Source organism: Pteropus alecto, unplaced genomic scaffold, assembly GCF_000325575.1.
Source record: "Pteropus alecto unplaced genomic scaffold, ASM32557v1 scaffold67, whole genome shotgun sequence".
Lineage (NCBI taxonomy): Eukaryota > Metazoa > Chordata > Mammalia > Chiroptera > Pteropodidae > Pteropus > Pteropus alecto.
The window spans coordinates 709086-732662 of record NW_006441061.1 but is presented as its reverse complement, the minus strand read 5'-3'; the positions used below and the strand labels follow the sequence as shown (position 1 = coordinate 732662).

Sequence of the window (23577 nt, the reverse complement as noted above, 5' to 3'; positions counted from 1 at the left end):
TGTGGGTGGGATCTGTTAGACAGGAACAGACTCTGAGCTGCACTTTGCTCCCTGAGTACTTTCTTCTGCTTAGACATGTGGTACAGTGCATTGGGACAGTTCTAGGGCCTGGGGTCCGAAGATCTGAGCTGCAGTCCTGTCTTCATCGCTTATTAGACTTTTCGGTCTTGGCGTATCCCTCCGAGCCGTGGTGACCTCATTCGTAAGGCTGCAGACTTACCGTCCCGCTTACCGTTAGGAACTCCTACAAAAAAGCAGCACAGCGCTGCGTGTGACCTCGCGTTGCAGACCGCAGTCACCACACAGAGGCGTAAGTGCTCAGACTGCTTCGTCTCCAAGGTCTCTTCCAACTTTGCATTTCATGATTTCATACGTGAAAGGGGTTTGGTCTCCCAGGTAGGAAGACGAGGACAGCAGCAGAGGAGAGTATCCGTTCTGATTATTTTGTTTCTCACGCTTTTATTAGATACCGCTTGTAATAAGAACCAACAAAATCAGCCACAAACCTCTCCTTCTCCTTTCTCCTAGAGAAATCTGACAGAATATTTCGTGGCCGTGGATGTAAACAACATGTTACATCTGTACGCCAGCATGCTCTACGAACGCCGGATTCTCATCATCTGCAGCAAACTCAGCACTGTGAGTAGACAGTCTCGAGACGGGCTTTTTCATTATGCTCTTTTAATTGAAAGATATATTGGGAAGATTTAAAGAAAATTTTAGAAAAAGAAATCAGCCACAGTCCCCTCAGATAGTGTCATGTCGTTTTCAGTAATGATTCATGTTCCTTTACAATGCCAGTGCATATTCCATTTGTTCCTGTAGTTTCACAGTCCATTACAAATAGTTCTCGATTTGATCCTGTGTTATGAACACTTTGCATATTTCCACATAAGCCTCCATCATTGTCATTTTTTACATGTCTGTATTATGTTTCATGGTATGGATGCATCATCATTCACTAAGTCTTTCTTCTCTTCATGGCCATTTCGATTGTTCATAGTTTAACATCTTTTGACTGCTTTTGACCAATACAGGTCATATTCTAAGGAGTGGGATCACCAGGTCAAAGGACTTGATAAGTAGTATGACTTATGGGCTGACAGATTGCTTCCCAGACAGGCCGTGCTTGCTTATCGTGAATGTTGCCAGCTGTATACGAGTATACCATTTTCACTGCAGACTGGCCAGAGTTGTCTTTGTGTGTGTGTGCGTGTGTATGCGTGTGTGTGCACGTACGCACCCACATATGTGTTTTAATTTTGCTGAAAAATAGGCATAAAATGGAATTGCAAGTTTGCTTTATTTATAATTTCTTTGATTAGAGGTAACTGACCTCTAACCATAGATTTACTTCCTGTTTGTATTTTGTTCATGTCTTTCTCCATTTATCTTGTAAGGCTCTTGATTTTTTAAAAAAATAAATTGGAATGAGCTTTTTTCGCTATATGTACGATATAAACATTTTTCACATTCTTTTTAGTTTAGTTTTTTTAACTTGCTAAATTTAAGAGTTTATATTTTTCCCAATATTCTACTATGAAAACTCAAACATGGAAAGTTGAAATCATTTTAGAGTGATGTTTTCTCAAACATCTCAAGGAATACATAATTTCAATTAGACAAACTCTAGGGAAAAAAAAGAGAATACACTCTAAGTTCTCTTGTGACACTTGACATTCAACCACATAAGGAGACATTACAAGAAAATTTATCAGTCAATCTCACTCATTAACATAGCTATAAAAGTCTTAAAATAGTAGCAAATGTATAAAAATATAATTCATAGTAAGTTGGGTTCATCCTAGAAATATTAATAGTACTAGAAAATGTAATAATATAACTTATCACATTAACATATTTAAAGTAAAAACTCATACGGTCACCAATAGAGAAAAAACATGACCACGTTCATGAATTAGGAAGACTCGATATATTGAAGACATCATTTTACTCCAAAACAATATGTAGATTGCATATAATTCCATTCAAAATCCCAATAGAATTTTACATTGTTCTTGGCAAACATATTCTATAATTAATACAGAAAAGCCAAACATAGAGCCAATACATACTTGAAAAAAAAGAATGGGTTACCAGATATCAAAATATTTAAGACACTGGAAATGGCACAGGGATACGTGAATAGACTGATGGAACAGAATAGAGTTTGTAGAAACAGACCATATGTGCATGGGGTCTTTGTATATACAACAGAGGTGATATTATAAAATTTGGGAAAATGGATGGGTTTTTCAATAATTGATTATCCACATGGGGAAGAAAAGGAAGATAATTTCTGTCTGACATATGCAAAACTGAATTCCAAATGGACTAAGGACTTAAATGTGAAAAGCAAAATTTAAAAGACAAACTAGGCAGATAATCTCTTTGATCTTGGAATAGAAAAGGATTTAATTAATCCACAATATACGTTGTATAAGGGAAAAGATTGAAACTGTGAACTTTTGTTCATTAAAAGATAATATCCAGAGAATGAAAAGACAAGTCACAAGCTGAGGTGAGGTATTTGCCATATATACAACTGACAGAGGATGGATATCTGAAATACGTAAAGAACTACCACAGTTAAAAAGCAGAAGAGAAATCTACCATTGGCAAAAAAGCATGAATAGGAGAAACACAATAGCTAATGAATATGTGAAAAGATGCTCAACCTCAGTAGCAATCACAGAAAAGCAAATTAAAACTACAGTGATTAAAACACTAGGTTTGCAAAAATTAGATGTCCGATAAAGCCAGGTATTGTATTAGAGGTGTAGTAGGGAATTTTATTGTCTACTCTTTGAAGAGCACGTGACATAAACTATTTGCATATGCCCAACACTCAGCAGGTCCACCTGTGGGCAGAGGGGATGTGTGTGTGTGTGTGTGTACATATATCTACACACAGTTCTTGGTCCCGTAGAGTGGGATACCTGTACAAGCAAGTATAGCACCATTTGCTTTTGTGTTTTAAACCTGGAAAGAGCTCCCATGACCATCAACAGGGAACTGATAAATTGTATAGTTACACAGTGGAATACTGTATCAGTGAGGGTGAACTACACTATCAAGCTACAGAAGAACATACAGTATGATTTCATTCATATAAAGTTCCAGTAAGAAAAACTAAGTGGCATATTTAGGGACACATACAGACTACAAGGGAAACAAAAAGAAATGATTAACACAAAATTTAGGTAATAGTTTCCTTGAAGGGAGTGAAAGAGTACAGCTGGGAAGAGGCATAAGGGGACATCAAAAGTATTGTTTTCTGTCTTGAGCTAGGTTACGGATCAACTAACTTCTGTAAAGGGTCTAATAATAAGTATGGCTCCGTAGCCCATATGGCTTTCGCTGCACCTACTGGACCCTGACTTTGTAGGTTATAATCAGTAAACTAGTGTATGTGGCTGTGTTCCAACAAAGCGTAATTTTTAGAAATAGGAGTCCGGCCAGACTTGGCATTCGAGCTGTAGTTTGTCAACCACTGAGTTAGGTGCTGAGTTTGAGAGTCTTAAGGTCCGCCCCCCTACCCACCCCCCCTTTGAAAGTTCCTTGTATGCTATACATACTTTTGTATGTATGTATATTTCAGAATTTTTGAAAAGTTAAAGGTACCAAGCCCTTTTATCATGAAATTTTACAGTACAGGGTTAAAGACAAAGTAAGTCCTGTACAAAGGTTAAGAATGAAAATTGCACAAGATTTTGCAGTGGCAGTTTTAGAAACCAGAAGACGGTCGAGCAGTGTCTTGAACTTCTAAGGGAAAACATTTTCTAACGTGAAATCCTGTCCTTAGAATGCAAGTGCTCAGAGAGTGGCAGCGCATCCCACACCCGTCAGCCTCCTGGGTCTCTGCCTTCCCACTCCCCCTTCTATGTTGTCGGGGAACCGTCTGTCCTCTCTAGGGCCAGGCGCTCTGCTGTCCACCTGACTTCATTCAACATGTGTTTTTCGTGGCACTGTTGTGGGCACTAGGAAACCACGGTGAACAAAATAGGCAAGCTTGTCCTCATTAAGCTTACATTCTAGTAGTGAAGACCTTGAACAAGCAAGGGAAGTTAAATATATGGTATTTAGAGTAGTATTTACAGTGGCCTAATGATAAGCACTAAGGAGCAAACCAGAGAAGGAGAGTGGACAGGGAGCGGCAGGCGGCAGGCCTTGCACTGCTGGACAGACGGCCAAGGGATGCCTTGTTGAGAAGGTGCCCCTTCAGGTTCCTTCTTGCTACCTTAAGGAAAGTCTTCCAGCATTGAGCTCTTCTCTCCTGCATCAATTTCTTCCTTCTCTACTGGTGCCTTCTCATGAGCTTACTAACATTAGGTATAATATCCCGCAAACTTACAAGCAAAGCGAAAGTTCCTTGACCCACTTCTCCTTTATGCCATTTCTCTTTTCCCTTTTAGAATGCAATTCCTTGAGTTATTTTCGATGTACCGTTTTCTCTCCCATTCTCCGCTCCGTCCTCTGTGGAGTTAGCCCCGCCTCTCCACTCTAACAGCTTTTGTTTGGGTCACCGATGACCTCAGGTCAAATAAAATTAAAATGAGTTAATACTTGCAAAGCTCTTAAAACAGAGTCTGGCATGTAGTGTATGGATATGTTTATAGTAATAACTTCTATAACAGGAAGTCAAATATTAATGCTTAAAATTTAAAATCAAATATTTAGAAATAACATAAATATTGTGATTACTGTAAATTTAGGGTAATCATGAGATGAACTGCTGTTTTTCAGTATAAGCTCGATAGTACATTTTGTTTTGTTTTTAAGGCTTTATAAACATGTATAACTTTGACTTAAAAAATAAATAAATAAAAATCTTTTTTTTTTTGACAAACAAAACATTAAAAAACCTTTTTTTGATTCTTTACTGAGTTCTGAACTTTACTGACTGATAGTAGAAATCTCTTTAGGGAGAGGGGGTCCCCTTACATCTCACCTGCAATCAGCAGCTGTCCTGATCAGTTATGTGCATTTTCCACGGGGACAGAGTAGCTGAGCAGACTTGAGCTTTATCCAAGACTTCAGACCTCACGAATTTCAGAATTTTTTTAAAAAGTTTTCTAATTGTTGCCTTCTGTTTCCTCAATAGTGGCTTGTTATTATCTTTTTGATTAGAAGCGGAATGCAAAGTCTCTTTTAGCCTGAAGTTTCTGATGACCCTCTCTTGATAAATCGAGATGTGGCCTGTCATACCATGACAAACAATGTTTTTCTCAATTTTGTGTGATAAGATATAGGCTTAAATGCTCCTCAGACCCATTAAGCATCTGAAGGATAAAAGCTGTTGAACACTCTAGAGTGCCATCTTCTATAAAAACGACTGCATCAGTAGAGACAAACCCAGCAATATTTAGTTCGGAGAGGTAATATTCATTTTAGTCTTTCTTGGTCAATAATGTTGTGATAATTCCGTATAAGAAAAATGTAAGTTTCTATTTTCTTTTCTCAGTTAATGTATATTGATTGTTTTCCTTTATAAGTGATAAATAGGGAAGGCTTAACTAAATCTTGTTCTCTAATGTAAATACTTCAATGTGATTTCTTCTAGCACAAAGGCCTCATTTTTCTTCCAGATTTTCATATCCAGCATTTAATATGTATTGCTCTTTGGTAACTCTTGTGGGTTACAGGTAGGTCTAAAATAAGACCTTTATAGAGATGATATCATGTAATTCCAACAGCAGTCCTAGAAAGTTGATATTATTCCCATTTTACAGAGTAGGCTATCAGAGAGATGGGATAACTTGCCCAGGGTCGCATCCTGGATGAGAGAGAGGGACGTGCAAAGAGGTCATCGTGAGCCAGTGTCAGGAGAAGGGAGGCTTTGGCTTCAGAAAAGGGAGAAACGTCCAGGAATTACACATACAAAGGAATCTTAGTCCCTTCAAAGTGCTTGTCTTAGGGAGAGGTTATGTTTATTGGGTGCCGCCTCTCAAACTGTTGTCAGAATCCTAGTGTGGGAACTGTCACAGGAGCCAGAGGCACATTGTTAAGAATATTCATCCCACCAAGGGAATTTGAGAATTCTCATAAAGAGCCCAAAAGATAGTCTGAGCCGAATCTTGGATAAGGCTGCTGATGTAGCTAATAAACTGGCTTGAGGAAAGTAAGTTCTGATTGGATATTAATTAGAGGAGCTTCATGTGTAACTTGTAAATAGCTCCCAGACTACCAAAGAGCTGTGGTGACAGCATCCACAGACTAAGTGTGTAGAACACCCTCATTTAAATTCATGCTCTGTGCTTTATATGGAAGGCCCCCAACCCTCCCCCATACCCTTTTAAAATTCTTCAAAATTAAGCTTTTTGAGCCACCTACTCTGTGCCAGGCATGGCGCTAATCATATATTTTTTTTCATCGGTTCTTGCCGCAACCCTAGGTGCTAGTTGGTTTTATTTTCCTTTTGCAGATTAGAGTATTGACACTTGGAAAGTTGAGTGCCTTGTCTGAGGTGACCCCCAGAGATGGACTAAAACCCACTTACTTCCCTGGGCTCCAAGCTAACCCCCTTCTCACTACCCTATTCTGCCCCCCGGGCAGCCCCGCCTTCGTCACACCTTCCCTTTGACACTTGACTCCAGAGAAACATTCTTGATGTGATTCCGTTAACCCTGAACTGAAATCACAGAAAGACTGTTAGCCCGACCCTCGCCTATGAACGCACACCTATGCTTTCTATTTCAGATTCAGTGAGCGCTTTCGACGTGCATGGCACCTGGCAAACTGTGTGAATCTCTAGCCGATGCACTCCATTAGCCAGAACCCATTTCCATGAGCGCTGTGCAGATGACCCTGCTCTGCCTCCCAGTCCCACGCGTGCCGGTCCCCTGTGGGGAGCGCAGCCGTGACATCTTCCCTAACTCGCTGTGGCTTCGGGGTTCATTACTGCAGTTCCTCCCAGTCCCTGTGTGCCTTGGTCCTCATTGCCCCTTCTGTGATTTAGGGGTACCACAAGAAGTTCTGAACACTAAGACTCTCCAGTAAATAATGACAAAGGCATATTTACTTTCCAAAGGAACATATATTCGTGGTATTCGGTGGAAGCTTTTGAAAACAAATTTTTAGGAAGGAAGTATGGTTCAGTGGAAAGACCATTACCTGATTCACTGAGCCTCCATATCTAATTATTTGTATGATATTCATAACTCTGAAAGAATTACTACTTTTCTGATAATGCCCCATTTAGGGAAGAAAAACTAAACTAGTATCTTCTTCCAGTCAGTTTCTTGCAAACTAAGTATTAGTCCCAGAGAATGTAGGCATCAGCTGGCCCTGGACACTGGTGGCCTGGAGAGTTGTGGGCAGTACTAATGTCTCCCCATCGGCACCCTCAGGTCTCGCCCTTAGGAGATGCTTCAGGGTTGGTAAGAAGGCATGGGTACCTTCCCAGCTTTGCCCAAATCCTGCCCCGCCCACTCCCACCAACAGCTTCCACTGTCTTCGTACCACCTGGTCTTGTGACCTAAGAAGGGCCAGTTTGTGAACTTGGGAGTTTTTCAGTTTGGGCCTCATTTTCACTTCTTTCCTGATGACCTCCACCTGGTCGTGACCAGGCCAGCCTGCGTAATGGTTTGGGTACCTGAATGATGTCTGTAAGGCTTTTCCTAGCTCTTCTGGACTAGAAATAACGAATCCTCTGCCTGTCTGCAGCCCTCGAAGTAGAGACGAGAGTGGCAGCTTAAGAAGCCTTGAAGCACTGGGCCCGAGCCAGGGCCTCTTTGCCCGCACACTCCACTCTGCATGTTCCAGCCGTAGGAACAAACTGCATTATTTTGTTTCAAACTGTGCTCGAGGGAAGCCAAGACCTTGTAACTGGAAACTTACCAAACAGAGAATTCTGAGACTAAATTTAGTGTCCTATTTAAAAAATAAAATAAGTCGAACATTTTGTTTGTTCATCTTTTTTTATATTAAAAAAGAGAGATTAACCGAGTTCACACTAGCAACCTAAGCGTACTCAAAGAAGTGAGGAGAAAACTGATCCTTTCGGTGAAGAGGGAGAGCCTTAGCAAATCTAATGAAGTGACAGGAAATACAGATGCTGCAGCCAGACTTCCAAATAGCATAGCCTCTCTAATCTCCATCACATAAAATTTTACCAGGGCTCAGAGAATATTAAGAACTGTTAGACATCAATGAAAGAGACTTCCATTGGCAGGAAGTAGGAGGAAAGATTGCTATGTTTTATTTATGTGGGTTTTCTCTGGTTTTTAAGTGTAAATACAATTAACTGCTTTTGAACTATGGTCTTCATTTAATTATGTGTGAGTTGGTTTACTCTTGTTCGTGTTGAACTATAACAACAATGAAAAACCCCGAGACGTTATAGAGACAGTAATACGTAGAATATAAACAGTTTAATTGGTGATACTTTAAAATTTGCTGTGACTTCAGCCCGCATGGGCTTCCTCTCTTGCCTCTTCTCCCGTGGCTTCAACAAGCATTGAGCACATTTTGGACTAGACAGAGGATTCAAATTGCTCGTGGATCCCAAATGCTAATCCATGGGTTAGTTGTGTTAGAATCACCCAGAGAACTTATTGAAAATTCGAATAAATAGACACCAGCTCCAGACATTCTGGTCTAGGACAGAACCACAGAATGTCTATTTTTTAAGATTCCCCACATGATTGATACATTCAGAAATAGTGAATAGACAAAAGTAATATTTATTCTTTGATTGTTGTTATTTTGCATCATTAGACTCATTTTCATTTTGAGACTGCATAATGGAGGCAGGTTAAGTTTGTTTAGAAGACATGAGTACAGAATAACACTAAAAAGTTCTTTGTTCCGTGTTTCTCTTTGGAAGAGCTTTGATTTTGGTATTGGCTAGTGTAATCTGTTTTAGCTTTCAGTAATGTTGGGTGCTGATGCAGTGTGTATAAATAGACAAGAGAGGTCATGTTTCTTTTTAGCCATTACACTGAGAACATGTCAGAGAATCTTATTATTTTAATAGCATAATCAATTTGTGAAGTAAATCATATATTCCTTCGATTATAGGGTGGATATCTTATTTTTTGTGAATCAAATTCATATGAATTCTTATGATCAAATCTCTACAAAAAAACAATGGGTACTAATGGGTAATATTCAAGTCACTGACTTCTTAATATACTTGAAAAGCCCTAACTGGCCCCCACATTTGCAGACATCTATGTGAATTTCATTAAAGAAATTCAAGCACCTACTGCGTGCTAAGTCAGCAAGAACAGGAACTCATTTTCTCTAGTGTCTGTGGGCCAAAAGTGCAGTCACTTTGGCAGGCCAGGTAGTGTTATGTGAGATGTCATGCAGTCAGGGATCAGTACAGGCCTTATGAAAATTCGCATTTTTTTTCTTCTGCTACAATGATAGCTATACAGTCTACCAGCTAGATGATTCAGACAGCTCTGCAGGTGCTATCTTTACCCAAGAAAAGAGACAGCAAAGCTGGAGGAGTGAGCACCAGATCTCAAGTCAGGATGGTTTTGTTCGATTTGTACCTGTGTACTCAATCTTCCCTGTGTTATTCCTGTCCATATGGCCTTCAGTGGCTTACCTGACCTGAGTCTCTCTGTCCTCTTCTGTAAAAATGGTGTAGGTAATATTAATATCCACCTTGGGATTGTTGAAAGGATTCAGTGGTCATAGATATGACAGCATATAGCCCAGTCCTGGACACAGACCAATCATTCAGTAAATGTTGGCTCTGAATCTCACCCTTGTGGGGCAATAAACCCCAATTTAACTTTAAGAAACAAGGAGGACAATAGAGATCCTGGAAGAGCTCTGCAGATTTAATTTAATAAGTGGTGATATGGATGGTGAATGAATCCAGGCAACGGAATAGTCATGGCAACTCAAATGAGGCTTTCCATATCCACCCACCTCTCATTAGTCACATAGTCATTGACTAAATTGTCATTTCTTGTTCAAGTCTCCACAATCATCACTACATAGCACTAGAATGGCCTTAAGAAGTTGCAGTGTTCACTTGATGGAGCATTACCACCTGACCAGCCCTCCAGGGATGGGGACCAGCAGCTTCTCATTCCACCCTTCCAGGCTGGGCTCTGAAGCCCGGGCTCTCTGGGAAGCAGACCTGATTCTTGCCCCAGGCAGAATTAATGATTCCTTCTTCATATGCAACACTCTTGAACCTCTACTACAACACCTCTTTCTAATGATTTTGTGTTGAAGTTGATTGTTTGCATTTTGATCTTCGTCTGTTTTAAATTGCTTGAGGGCATGGCACATACACAGAGCAGGGTACTCACTAACTGTCAGATTACACAGGTCAGAACTCAGAGGCAGTTTCTTAAGAGCTAAAAGCAGACTCTGGAGCTAGACTCCCTAGGTTCATATCCAAGATCTGCCACTAGCTCTGTGACCTTGAACAAAGTACTTAACATCTAGGAACCTTGGTTTCCTCCTGTAAAATGAGGACAATAATGATACCTACCTTATAGGACCATTGTGAAGATTAAATGAGTTATCTGTATGTGAAGTGCCTAGAACACTGCTTGGCAGACAGTAAATGCCGAGTTAAGTGTCATGGGGGAGGCTGCCTTATAGCTTTGACTTTCTGAGTTTACTGTCACTTTCTAAGGTTGGGTTTGCCTGGCATAACTCTTCCAAGAGAAGACTTTTTCCTCTGTGCCTTCAAATCTAGTAATTCCTACCACCCGAAGTTTCCTCAGTTTCTTCTCTTTGTGTGGATACCTGACAGGCAGGTACTCATGATCCCATGCTTACTTTTGCTTTCTTTCTTTTAAAAAATGTGATTTATTAAAGCAATCGTGTAGATGAACTAAACATAAATTATGATCTTAGAAATATTTTCAAAGAAACATAAATAGCCACTTATACCAGACTTGCGTTGGCAAATAGATTTCTTCTTGAGTGCCAGTTTAGACCGACTGACTTGGTGCCATGTTCAGAGGGATCCTCAGGCTGTATCCTGACTCCACAGCCTGTTAGTATTGTCTGTCATAGGTAGAAAGCATGGAGGAGGGGAGGCACCTTGCTGTCCTTGTCTTTAAATGAATTATCGTCAATCCCAGTGTAACTTGGCCTTTTCCTTTTTCAACTTAAAAAAAAAAGTCTGTCCTCCCTCGCTCCTGGTGCTCCAGGCTTGTTTACACCAGAGTTTGCCATCCCCTCATTTTTGCCTTCGCTTTGGTAGTTAATGCTTTTCTCTGGTAGTTCTAGTTGCTTTGATGTTTTGAAGTGTCAAATCTTGGCATGAAAGCATGTTGCCCTGATTAATAACTTACTCTAATTACTCTAGCTAGGAGGTAGCCTTGAAAAAAGGGGTGGGGGGAGCGGGAAGAAGCGACCGAGAGGGCGGGTGATTGCCTGAGAGACCTTCCTCTTGACTGGATGATCTTGCTGTTAATGGAAGGTACTGGCCTCAACCCCGTGTTGGTGTGCTGGGTTTTCGTGTGTACTTTTTTTCCTTCCCTTTCCCCCAGAGGATAGTGGAGAAGCAAGAGATAGGATGAGTTCCACCCAACTAAAAGAAAAACTGCTTGAAGAAAGACTGTCCTACGCCCTCACAAAGAGAGACAGAAGTGTTAAATTTTGACATTTCAACTAAGAAAAGCAAGACCATCTTTGCTCTTTTCCGTCTCTCTACTCGCACGGCAGCCTGTCTAGACTAGCTGCAAGTCTTTCATTGCTGAGGCTTGCTGAGTTGCCTTTCTGCTAAAGCATCTTTGATGAGTTTCTTAAAAGCCAACTCTACCCTCACTAAATGTAGTAAACACAATTGGAACGTAGCTGAGCCATGTATAATTAAAGGTTTTTCTCATACTCTTAGAAGGGTTGAGTAGGTTAACTTTCAGATTTTACTTAAAAATCATTGCTGATCTTAACAGTGGGTTTTACAGTTGAGAATAAGTAAAAATCAAAAACAAGCAAAAACCCCACAACACTGTTTGAATCATGGCACCATTTCTTTCCTGATGACAACAGAGATGCTATATAATGAAATAAAAGAGTCTAGTTCTCAAATTGGAAACACTAACTTCTACAAGACATTTTCTACAACTATTCTATATGGATTGATTCTTGGTTGAAACGAGTGGACTCAAAAATGACCCCTCTTTAAAGGTGACAATCAGGTATTCTTTCTGTACTCTTTGATCAGTTTCCTGATGTTTGGGTTCAGAGGAGAAGGCCCAGTGCCTCTAACTCAGTGATGAAGCAGGCATCAGTTTGATATTTTAACGTTCTGAGTTCCAGAATGTGAAGAATGACTGCGACCATTTGATTTTTTGCTCTGCCAGCTTTTAGAACTTGGACTCTCAATACCTTTCAAAGTGTACAGCTTCTAGTTGTGACCTCTTAAGCAACTGCAATTTGTTAAGTGTCTGGTAATCTTGCCTATTATTTCTCATGGTGTTAAGCTGGAGGCACTATAACATTCCCCAAACATTTACTCAGCACCTGCTCTGTGTCAAGCATGTAGTAAGAGATAAAGAGAGGAACTGAATGTGGGCTCTGTCCTTGGGAGTTCGCATCTGTAGTCTCATGTCCCTGGTCTCCTAGATCATCTACTTCTGACGTCTCACAGTGTCAGGGGCCAAGCTCAGAGGAAGGCTGTGACCTTCGCAGTTAGGCGGTGGAGCTGGGTGGCTGAAAGAGGATGGTTCCTAGATAGCACATGAATTCTAGGTGGGCCCTTGTAGCAGCAGAGATGAGAAAGCAAGACCAGCTTTGAGATGGGCCCTGTGTTACTTATGCTTAGTCAGTATGGCTGAAGGTGAGCGGGGCAGAGAAGGCACATTCTTCATGTCAGAGGATGGCAGTTCCTCTAGGTCAGCAGTCCTCTGCCTTTTTGGCACCAAGGACCGGTGCTCCTATGAGAATCTAACACCTGATGATCTGAGGTGGAGCTGAAGCGGTGATGCTAGCGCTGGGGGGTGCTACAGATGGCTGTAGCTCGCTGGCTGGCTGCTCACCTCCTGCTGTGCAGCCCCATTCCTAGCAGGCCACGAACCAGTGCAGGAACCGGTAAGGTACCAGTACCGGTCCACAGCCTGGGGCTGTTGGACCTCTGCTTTAGGTCACGAGTTGTCAAAGTTGAAAGGGGGCACAGGGATCATCTAGTCCAGCGTCTCGTTTTCTATATTGGGGGAATTGAAACCCAGGACAGGAAGTGGCCTGCTCAGATCAAAATGAGAAGTAGTGGAAACTCCATGCTAGTATGCGAAAGGGCACATGATGGAAAGCCAGACTTTCAACTAGGTGTGCAAATTGGGGTGTAAGCCTTTCCTTTGACAGTCATTACTTCATTGTCTGGAATTTCCTGTGGATTAAAGACACTAGGACACCTTAGCTAAATGTAACTAATCCCCAGGAAATGGCAGATCCGTGTTTGTTTTAAAATGATGATTTTTTTTGTTAATTGGTATTTCACCCTGAATATTTATTCATCTAACAGCAAGGCAACTGCATTTCTACAGAATTTGGCCATGCTGCCAGGGACATCTCCTCCAGTTCAGAACCCTCAGCACAGCGTGTGGCACAGGGTGGGCACCAGAACATCGTTTACTTAATTTCTGCATTGTGGCCACACAGTGGCCACTGTAGTCTGATGACCTGAATGTGAGTCTCAGTTCTGTCACTAGCTGTGTTGCCTTGGGCAAGGTATCTCACCTCTGAGGCTGTTTCCTTATCTGTAAAATGTGGTGATGAGTGTGTATGTATGTAAACACACACACACCCCTATAAAGTAATACTTTGCAAGATTTAAACCCCCACCATGGTGCCTGGCACATATACTGTTGGGATTTTATTTTTAAGGGGATATTCTTACTTCTAATCCTTATTAAATTACAAAGCGACCATCAGGAATCAGCTGAGGCATTGGGATCTAAGAGCGTGACAGGCTGGGCATTTTCTCTGAGAAATATCTTAAATTTTTTAAAACTGTGTCTTCGTGATTTTTTTCAATTCTGTCATTGATCACTCCTCATTCTTGTCCTACCCCCACTGCCTTCTCCCTTTCTCTCCCTTTGCCTCAAAGAAAACTAATGAAGCCATATAGAAAGCTCCGAGATAGAAGTGACCTTGTGCACCTTTAATTGAGGACAGAATTTGCTAAAAGTGCGTCCAAAAACCCACCAGTGGTTTACTTTACAGTCTGTATCCTGGCTAGACTGGCTGTTGGCTGTATAATTTGTCTAGTTTTGTCTGGAGTCTTAGACTATTCAGCTGCTTCAGGGCAAAATCTTTTGGGGTGTCATTAAATGGGATTGATAATTGGCTTCTGATGAATATTCATTGTGACTAATGACTTTGGGCAAATTTTACACATACTATCTTTCTATTCTCCCAAAGAGTGAGATTTTGATAGGATCATTTTCCTCAACTTGCACTTCAATTAAATATTCACAATACTCTTTTGTTGACTACAATCCAAATCGTATACTTTCATTACTTTTAAATTTTGTGTTCTGTAAGAAATATGCGTAGGCCTTTAGGACACTTATTTTGAAAAATGAGCTTGGTGTTAGAGTTATTTTTAAAATAAGTGGCTAATGATAATTTACGTGACATAATATGGTATTTCTGATTAAGCATAGATCTGTTGTAACATTTTTTCTTGTGGTCGACTTAGCCGCTATTCCTATTTGCACCATTAGCATTTGGTAAAAGAACCAAACAATTCCCTTTTCTGTTTGTTTTCTTAATCAAATGGATAAATGCAGTTTACTCTCATTTTGGAAACTTGGCCCTTAGAAAACTCCCCGATGAGAATGACCATTGAACACTTTAGAAGTTTGATTTTTATGAGGGGTAAGAAATTTTAAAATCTCGTCATTCACCTTGGTCGAGTTTTTTTGAGGTTGAGGAGACATGAAAAGAACATTGTCTGAAGATAAGATCTCTGCCACTTTACTACTTGAATAGGATTTCCATTCAAACCAATTTAAGCTAAAAAGAGGCAGGTAATCAAGTTCTGTCTCAACCCATTCTGTTGTGTTGAATGAGTTTTTCAAAGAGAATTGCAAATACATTCCTGCAATGATGATACATTACATTTGTGTGGCATCTTACAGATTTTAAAGTGCTTTTATTTATTTGATATGTTGTAGACTTATAGAGTAGGGCTATTATTGAATGAATGCATGAATTAATTCATCAACTTGGTTTTCCAACAAGTGGCATATTTGTGTGTCTAAACTTGCTATTATTGTTTTGGAATTTGAGTCAAATACTTCACTCTGTGAGACTCATGAAAATATTGATCTAGTACTGTTAAAAGCCAAGCCACTATCTTTACATTGTGACTATAGTCTAAGAATTTGTTTTTCATTTATTCAAGAAACATTGCATGAGCTAGCACTTACATATATGCTCTCTCACTGAGAACATGGAGAAGAAAAGAGAGACAGGTCTTTCTGTACTTTGCAGTGAAAGGGCAAACGTAGACAGTTACAGCCGCATTAGAAGTGGGGTGTATGCCTGGGACAGCCATGCAGGGAAGGTACCGCACACGCAGAAACGAGAGGGAGGGCAGAAATCTGGGCCAGCCGAGGGGACAGGTGGAAAGAGAGGAAGTGGGGAAGGAGTACATGCCTCCCCCGAGGTCTGAGAATGATCTGTTCCAAGGATAAACTTGGAGAAGGCAGAAGAGACTGGTTTCTCTGCAGGTAGACTGGGAACTGGTGGGGACATGCCTGTTCCAGAGACTTCTCAGTGAAATGTTACGTGGACCTGTACTTCAGTAAGAGTACTTTGGTAGCTAGTTCAAGGATGGGCAGAAAGAGCTGGGGCCCAAGGCCAGTGTCACCCTCCAGCCTGACTTCACAGTGGACTTGGAGTAAAGATGGTTCATTTTCTACTCATTCAACCAAGAAAATACTTCATCTCTTTTAACCCTGAAGAGATCAGTCACGTGTAATATGACAGACTGCCTCCTTTGTATGGAAACCTACCCAAATGGGTCGAGAGGGATGGAGTAAGCCTACAAGCCTTGGTGGAGCCGGCTCTAGAGAGTTCGCTGGCTCAGCTCCTGTTCATGACAAGTCCCTGATTTAAAGAACGGGTTGGAGGGAAAAGGCAGAGGAGGTGGGCGAGGGAGTGGTAGCCCTGGCTTTAATACACAGCGCTCACAACTGTGAAACATCAGCAGCATATCCAATTTAAAGCCGTTCATGTTACACTAACCTCTGGGATTCTTTTAACTGGGCCTTGACACGTCAGTCTTTCGCCACGTAAATGTCCTTCTGTCAGCAAAGACCATTTAACAGCTTCCAAAAGAAGCAGAGTCCTCATGGGAACAGGCTTCCCAGAAACCAAAGAAACAAGGCAGAAGGAAACATGTGTTGTTGGCTTTTGTCACTTCATAGCCATATCTCCAAAGGTGTTGGCTTTTTTTTATTCTTTTACTATATTGAATTTTGCAGCAATTTTATTCCATTATATCTTTGTTTCCTAAAATTTTTATTATATCAGATACTGAGTGTATGATGTGTCTAGCTCTTTAAAAAAAAATGAAATAGGGGCATGTCAAAAGAACAGGCAGAGGAAGGATTAGTCAGTGAACAGTGCTGGGGCAATTGATTAACTATGTGGAAAAAATAAATTCTCACCTCAGTCCTTAAACCTAAATTAATTCCAGATGGATTAAAGAGTTAAAGGCTAGGGAAAAATTTGGAGGACTTTCTTAGTATAAAAGCAGTAGAAACAATCATGAAGGAAAAGATTTGTCTATGTGTTGTTTAAACCTCTTCACCTAAAAAATTTAAAGAAAATTAAATAAAGATAAAGTATTTTCCAGAACATTGCAAAGGATTAGTGGCCTAAAAAGAGGAATAGACCACTTACCTAAGAAATATAGCCAAGAAGCATATGACCAGATGTTCAGCCTCCATCATGAACAGAAGAATAAAAATAAAATCAAGATAGATTCAATTTTAAAGCTACTGACTTGACTGCAGTCCTTAGTGTTGGAGGTGAGGCACAGGGGTACATTCTAGCACAAGGCTGGGGAAGTGTAAAGAGCCTCCATCTTTCATCTATTTATTATATTAATACATTTATTATATTTATATTATACTTATTAAGTGCCTTAAAATGTTTATAACCTTTGTCTCTGAATTCTACATCTAGGAAACAGATATAAAAATTATGGACCTGTTCTGATTATATAACTTAATGGTAGAAGAGTGGTTAAATATAATATGGGAAATTCATTGAGTGCCATTAAAAGATATGTTTTCCAGGAATATTTAAAGATGTGGGAAAATGCCAACAAATAATATTAACTTAAAAAAAAAAGGGCAAATGAACACTGTAGTTACAGTAATTCTAATTTTATTAGAAAAGGAAATATAAGTGCATGTGTATGTAATATCCCAAAATGTTAAATTATTTTCAGATGGTGAAGACTTTCCTTTTATTCCTTTTTCCATTTTCTAACTTTTCTACTGTCATTGTTCATTAGCTTCATAATCAGATAATAAAATAGATTTTTTAAAAAGCAAGTTCTCATTAAATTTGAATTAGGGTGGTCGAGTTAACTTATTTTAAATATGTTCAGAAGCCTGGATTTAATATTATTGCTGAACTCAAATATGACCGTGTCCTCACTCTGATTTGTATCTCTGACTCTCCGATTGGCTTCTCTTCCAGCTGACTGCCTGCATCCACGGGTCTGCCGCCATGCTGTACCCCATGTTCTGGCAGCACGTGTACATCCCCGTGCTGCCTCCGCATCTGCTGGACTACTGCTGGTAAGGCCGCGGCTTCCCTGCCCTCTGTCTTCCCTCCTCCGGGACCCGTCCAGGAATGTTAGGTCTATAACTCGCAATGCAGTCGGTGACTCTAAATTAAAAAGACTAACCAAAATGATATGAATTCTAGACCACATGACTTCACGGCCCTTTCGTTTCCAAGCGCCTTCTGTATGTGTCACAGCATTCTTAAGGGTTCAAGTAGATAATACTCTTCCCATTTCTCAGTTTGGGAAAACCAAAGCACCAAGTCATGGGATGATTTTTTTCCCCTGCTGAGACAAATTGGAAACTGGTGACAAGAACAGTTGAGATCCCCCAGGTCTTCAAGTGTCGGCCCTGCCCTGGCGTTGTCTGTGTCACCGGCTCTCGGCTGCGGTTTGGGAGCATAAGCCAGACCCCCGTACCCTCTGAAGTTTTTCGATGGGAGTTTCACTGTTCAGTGAACTGTGTTTTAGTGGAAAGAAGGAAAGCAGGCTTTAGAGTCAGCCCTGCCTTCTTGGACAAGTCACTAGGCTGCAGATTTTGTTTCCTCATCTGCAAAATGAAGTTGTTGGTACATAAGGTTATAGAAAGATGCAGTGGCGTAGCAGAGGAATGGACGCCATGCAGGAAGCCGGCTCATGGTGGGTGCTCAGGAGACGCTTCTGCGAAGCCTTGTCATCCTCACTGCCTGTCTTCAGTAGATTGCTGAAGAGGCTCAGCGGGACTGATTTGGATCCATTTTTCTTCTAAATAATGTCTTTCTCCAGTGTGATGTGGTTAAAGACATTGTCTCCACACAGCTCAGGTCAGCAGAAGCTGATAAGGGAGCACTATGCGTGTGTAGGAGAAGGCACTGCCTGCCACAAATCGAGAGCTTCAGGAGAAGGGGACCCATTCGGGGGGCTACAGTTCTGTCACGAGCAGATGATGCAGGACATTCTCCATCAGTTCAAATTGATTGAGTCCCAGTCAGCCATAATTTTTGTTGGGTTCTCCAGCCCATTTTGCAATCCCACCAGAGAAAAGGGTCACTGAGGTAGCCTAAGTGTCCTGGGAGCTTAAAGGTATTCCACGGTGCTCCTGATTTGAATATGTTAGACTCAGCCTCATCCCAAGAAGCCACAGGTACAACAAAGATGTAGCTCAGGGCTGTCAAGTCAAAATCAGCGACGCTCTCCAGTGCCTAGCGCCAAGTGAACTGGCTCATTTCACTGTGCGTCTTTCTTGTCAGGATGGCTCTTTTTATCCATGCCTTCCTCCCCGTCGTATGAGATGAAGAGGCTGTTCCTTTGCTTAGACTTGCTGCTCCTTCTGAGCTTCTCAGCCAGCTTTCTCGTTTTTTTTTCCCACTGCCATGTATCTCTAAGGGAAGGCCCATGTTTGCCATCCAGGAGTGTTTGCTGTTTGAATGACGGATCGGGGAGTTGGACAGAAGCAGACACTGGAGGAGGCCAGAGGAGTGAGGGGGAGAATAAAGAACAAAACACATACCCAAGGAAGGCAGAGGGAAGACAGAAGAATAGACAGAAAAGGTAGAAAGGGAACACGTGTCCCCTAAGACGCACACAGCGATGCCTAGTCCCTTTGCCACCCACCCCCTGACATACAACACCCTTACAGGCACGTGGCCCCTAAACCCACACACACGTCTCAGCACATGTCTCAGCCCCCTCCCCCACCTCACCCAGTCATGCGCTCTAAGGGGAAACCTTAGAGTTCTCCCTGGAAGAGGCGGACCTATGTGTCTCGATGCCGTGCTTCAGAAAGGAGCACCCAGGGGCTCCTGTGTGCAGGGACTGGTGGAGCAGGGAGAGCCTTTGCAGTCCCTCTGCCTCCCAAATAGTACAGCTTTAGCTTTCTGTTATTCAGAAAGTTTTGGTTGCTAGGTTGTGAGCTTGTTTAATACCAGCAGCTTACGGTTCCAGAACTTTGAGGAGGAGCTCGCTCAATAGCGTCAGTGATCACAGTAGCTGCCGGTGTCGAGCGGCTCCTGTGCCCCAGCTACTTCTTCACATCTGTGACCTCATTTAATTCTTCCAGCCACCTGGTAAGGCAGATATTATTAGATCCATTGCACAGACTGGTAAACGAAGGCCTCAAGAGGTTTAGTAACTTGCCCCAATATGGATATTATGTAGTGTATGATTCCATTTTAATAAAAACAAACACAGGGGCAGAAATCTAGAAGGAAATATACCAAAATGTTTATAGTGATTTATGATGAGGAGGAGGGAGAGAAATTCTGTATGATTTTTTATTTTATTTTCCATATTTTCAGATATCTCTGTAATGAAAAAAATATATGGCTTTTTTAATCAAAAAGTGTTACTTAAAAAAAAATCGGTGTTTATTCGAGTCAGTTATTCTCTTCGGCTGCCATCCCAAATCTCAGCTCTCCTTTCTTGTTTGTGTACAGGATTTATTAGCTGTTTTACTCTCTCCTGTGGAAGCTAATCCACGATCCTCTTTTCAACTTCTCTCTGACTCTAGCACTGTCAAGAACTGTGTCACCAGCCTGACCGAGAGCGATGATCCTGACAAGTCTCACTTAGAAGGGAAGACTGGGCAAGGAAGGCTGCTAAGCCCTTGTCACCCCAGACTTCCACTCCAAAAAACCCATAGTGACTCATATTTTTCTGAGCCTGAGTGGGTTTTGTGATTAGGCTCCATCTCGGAAGTTGGTGTGATAGCATTTCTCTCCTGCTCTCTTGTTTTCATAAAAGAACTTTTCGACATTTGATTGACCAAAGGATGATTATAGGCTGGCGGGGATTGGTACCTGTTTATTAACTACAAGATATAAGAATGATGGAATAAAAGATTCCCAGGAGAAAAGAAAAAAAAAACAGATCCTCCGCTCAAGGCTTGATTTGATCACCTTCAGCCTGCTCCTACTGCTTTGGTCAGAAACTACAAATGTCATGAAATTTGAGTCAATGCTAATAACTTTATTCTATTGTGCTCAGTGACTTTCTCCGCGTTGAGTTTAATCCTTGGTGGTAAGAGCCAGCAGGGATAACTAGCATTTTAAGTAAAGTGCTAGGAGCCTGAAAGATGTAAATTTGAAGAAGGTTTGTTCCTCTGCAGATGATTTAAATGTTAAGTACGTCCCCATGCAGGGGATACACGAAATGGAATCTGAAAACTATTATCTCCTGTAGAAATGAACTCTCAATTTACTCACTGCACAGGAAGGGCAGATTCTAGTCATTTTCACTGCCAGCAGGTGCCCTTTCTATGCATAATAGACTTCACAAGTGTAATTAACACATGAGGACCACTGCTGCCAGTTTTTCTTCAGGTACATGCTGCTAGGAGTTTTCAGGACAACAGTGTAGTATAGGCTGTAAGAGCTTTTTACATGGTACTTGAAGATGAGGTGTTCATTGGCTTTTGGACAAAGACACGTTATGAGGCTGAGCCCAGACCCTGCTGTTGGCATCACAGGTCATGGTCCTTGGACTCAGAGACCCCGAGAGCTGTAATGCAGCCTTTGGTAGAACGGAGGCCAGGAGAGCAAAGCTCTAGGATTCAGTGAATAAGTGGCAAGTATGATGCCGAAAACCCCACAATTATGTGGAAGTCTCTAATTGCACATTCACAAATACACCAACCAATTATTCGAGTTAACTTTAATTAGAGCTATAATCACAGATTTTAATTATCTGAATAAATCAGTTTAGTACAAATAGTCTGCCCTAAATATTTCCTAACTTGATTTTTTCAAGTTCCTTCCCATTTTTGAAGAGAGCAGCAGGGAAAGTGCCTGGGCTTTGGATTTAGGCAGACTTGGGTTTAAGTCTCAGTTTCATCTCCTACTAGCTGTGTGACCTTTAACAATCAATTTTACCTCTCTGATCTCCAATTACTTTTTCTGTAAAATGGGTTTTATTTACCTACTTTGAAGAGTGGCTTTAGGAATTAGAGATATTAGTTGTCAATAGCACATAGGAGCCATTTAGTAAATGGCGGTTGCTCTTATTATGGTTATTATAAACATGGGACGCAGGTTTTGGTTTCCAGAGTGTTTAACTCACATCAAACATTATTCTCGCTTCTGTAGCCTGTGAGCTCAGGGAGAAACTTTATAATTCATCTTCTCTTTTTACCCCTCAGATTGTTTTTATTTTGATTTTTTTTTATTTAACTTGAGTTATTGTATGGTTGTTTTCATTTGCAGCTGTGGCATAAGAATGAAAAGAAAAGAAACAAAAGCAGATGGCAGAAAAAAACGAAAGGAGTAAGACATTTCCAGCCCTTATGAATATTTAAAAACATGTGCTGCTGGTTCCTTTCTACTTTAGATCTGTGCCATTCTCTTGACTTTGAAAGTGAAAATGAGAATGTTCCCTACCTTGGCTGATGACAGCCCTGACCTTGGCCAGTGTTGGCAGAGGCTTCCCATTTCTGGCACAAAAGGATTAACTTGTCGATGGAAATCATCATCCCTTTCATTATAATAATCACCATCTATTGAGTACAGTGTGTGTGTCAGCTCTTTATAGACATTATTGCAAAATCTTCTAAATCAGGCTGTAAGGCAAATATTATTAGCTCTATTGTATAGATTAGGAAATCGATGCTCAGAGAGGTTTAGTGACTTACCCACTGTCACACAGCTAGGAAATGGTAGAACCTACTCTTGAAATCTTAGGTCATCTGATATTAAAGCTTTCATTATTAGTATCTTCCCAAGTGTAAGAGAATAAGTTGTACCCATCACTAAGATTTTATGAAGGAATTCTTTCATGTAGGCTTCTTGACGACTTGCTAATTGTAAACTTATGTTATCATTGATTAATTATTCATTCAGCAAATATTTATAGAGCACTTACTATGTACCAGGCACTATGCTAATTAAACATTGCTAATAAAAGGTCCCAGTAGAAGCCATATGGTATTTCCCATGTAAATTCCCTTTTCTCCCTTATTTATTCAGAAGCAGTCTTAAATAAGGACCAAAGTCATCTTCCAAATTGAATTGTATATACGAGTTGTCTTGGGCACTTTTTAACACACCTTTATGGTAAAATCTCTCCGGATCAGATCAGAACAGGTTCATGTGTCCCCGCCAGAGTCGCCAGGTCAGGAGCCAAGTTAGTAGCTACCTCCCGATGCTTTCTGAGGGCGTGGTTGAACTGAAAGTTAAATCGGATGTGTACAGTTGAGGTTTGGGTCTTGCATTTGCCTCAGTAAAATACATTGTATTTCCTGGCATTTGTTTCCAGGTGACTCTGGAAGCCATTCTTCCGCTCAGAGTGGACAAGCTCCGATTCTCTGTGAGAGATACTGGTTCTAGCTGCTCTATCTACACTGCATGTAGGGTTCTGAACCACCACCCCATGCCGCATCATGTATTTCAGCCGGGATTTTTAGCAAACAGCCGGAAATATGCCTAATCTCAGGGTGCACCATCCAGGGCCTCAGTCTGGGCATAGCTCTGAAGTGACATCTGGATGATGAGAGCTGGCTCCATTCTAGTCTTTATCTTCATTGCTGCCGTGCATTTTTGCATCAGGGGATAAACTGATGCTAAAGCAAGTGGAGTTGTTGATATTCTTGGTGGCAGAAATAGGAATCGATGATATGTGGCGTGGTAGAAACAAGGAAACCTGGCTTTGGTTCTGGCTTCCCCGTTCACTAGCGCTGAGGTTACTGAACCTCTCTGAGCCTACTTCCTCTTCTGTCAAATGTGAATAGTCATTCCTACTGACACAAAACAGGTGCTCTATAAATAGCGGGTACTAATTTTATGTTATTAACGTCTATTATATATTTATAGACAATATATATTAATGTATATGTGTGTGTGTGTGTGTGTGTGTGTGTGTGTGTGTGTGTGTGT

The 23577-nt window shown here is 41.0% G+C and overlaps 1 protein-coding gene across 1 annotated transcript in view; it reads left to right on the top strand.

The window, feature by feature from the left end:
* DENND1A (DENN domain containing 1A) overlaps positions 1-23577 on the top strand; it is a 428365-nt gene that overhangs the window by 193354 nt on the left and 211434 nt on the right. Inside the window, exons 8-9 of the mRNA XM_025051273.1 lie at positions 529-639; positions 17647-17747. Of these exons, the coding sequence (XP_024907041.1) occupies positions 529-639; positions 17647-17747 (212 nt within the window). The remainder of the gene's footprint in view (positions 1-528; positions 640-17646; positions 17748-23577) is intronic.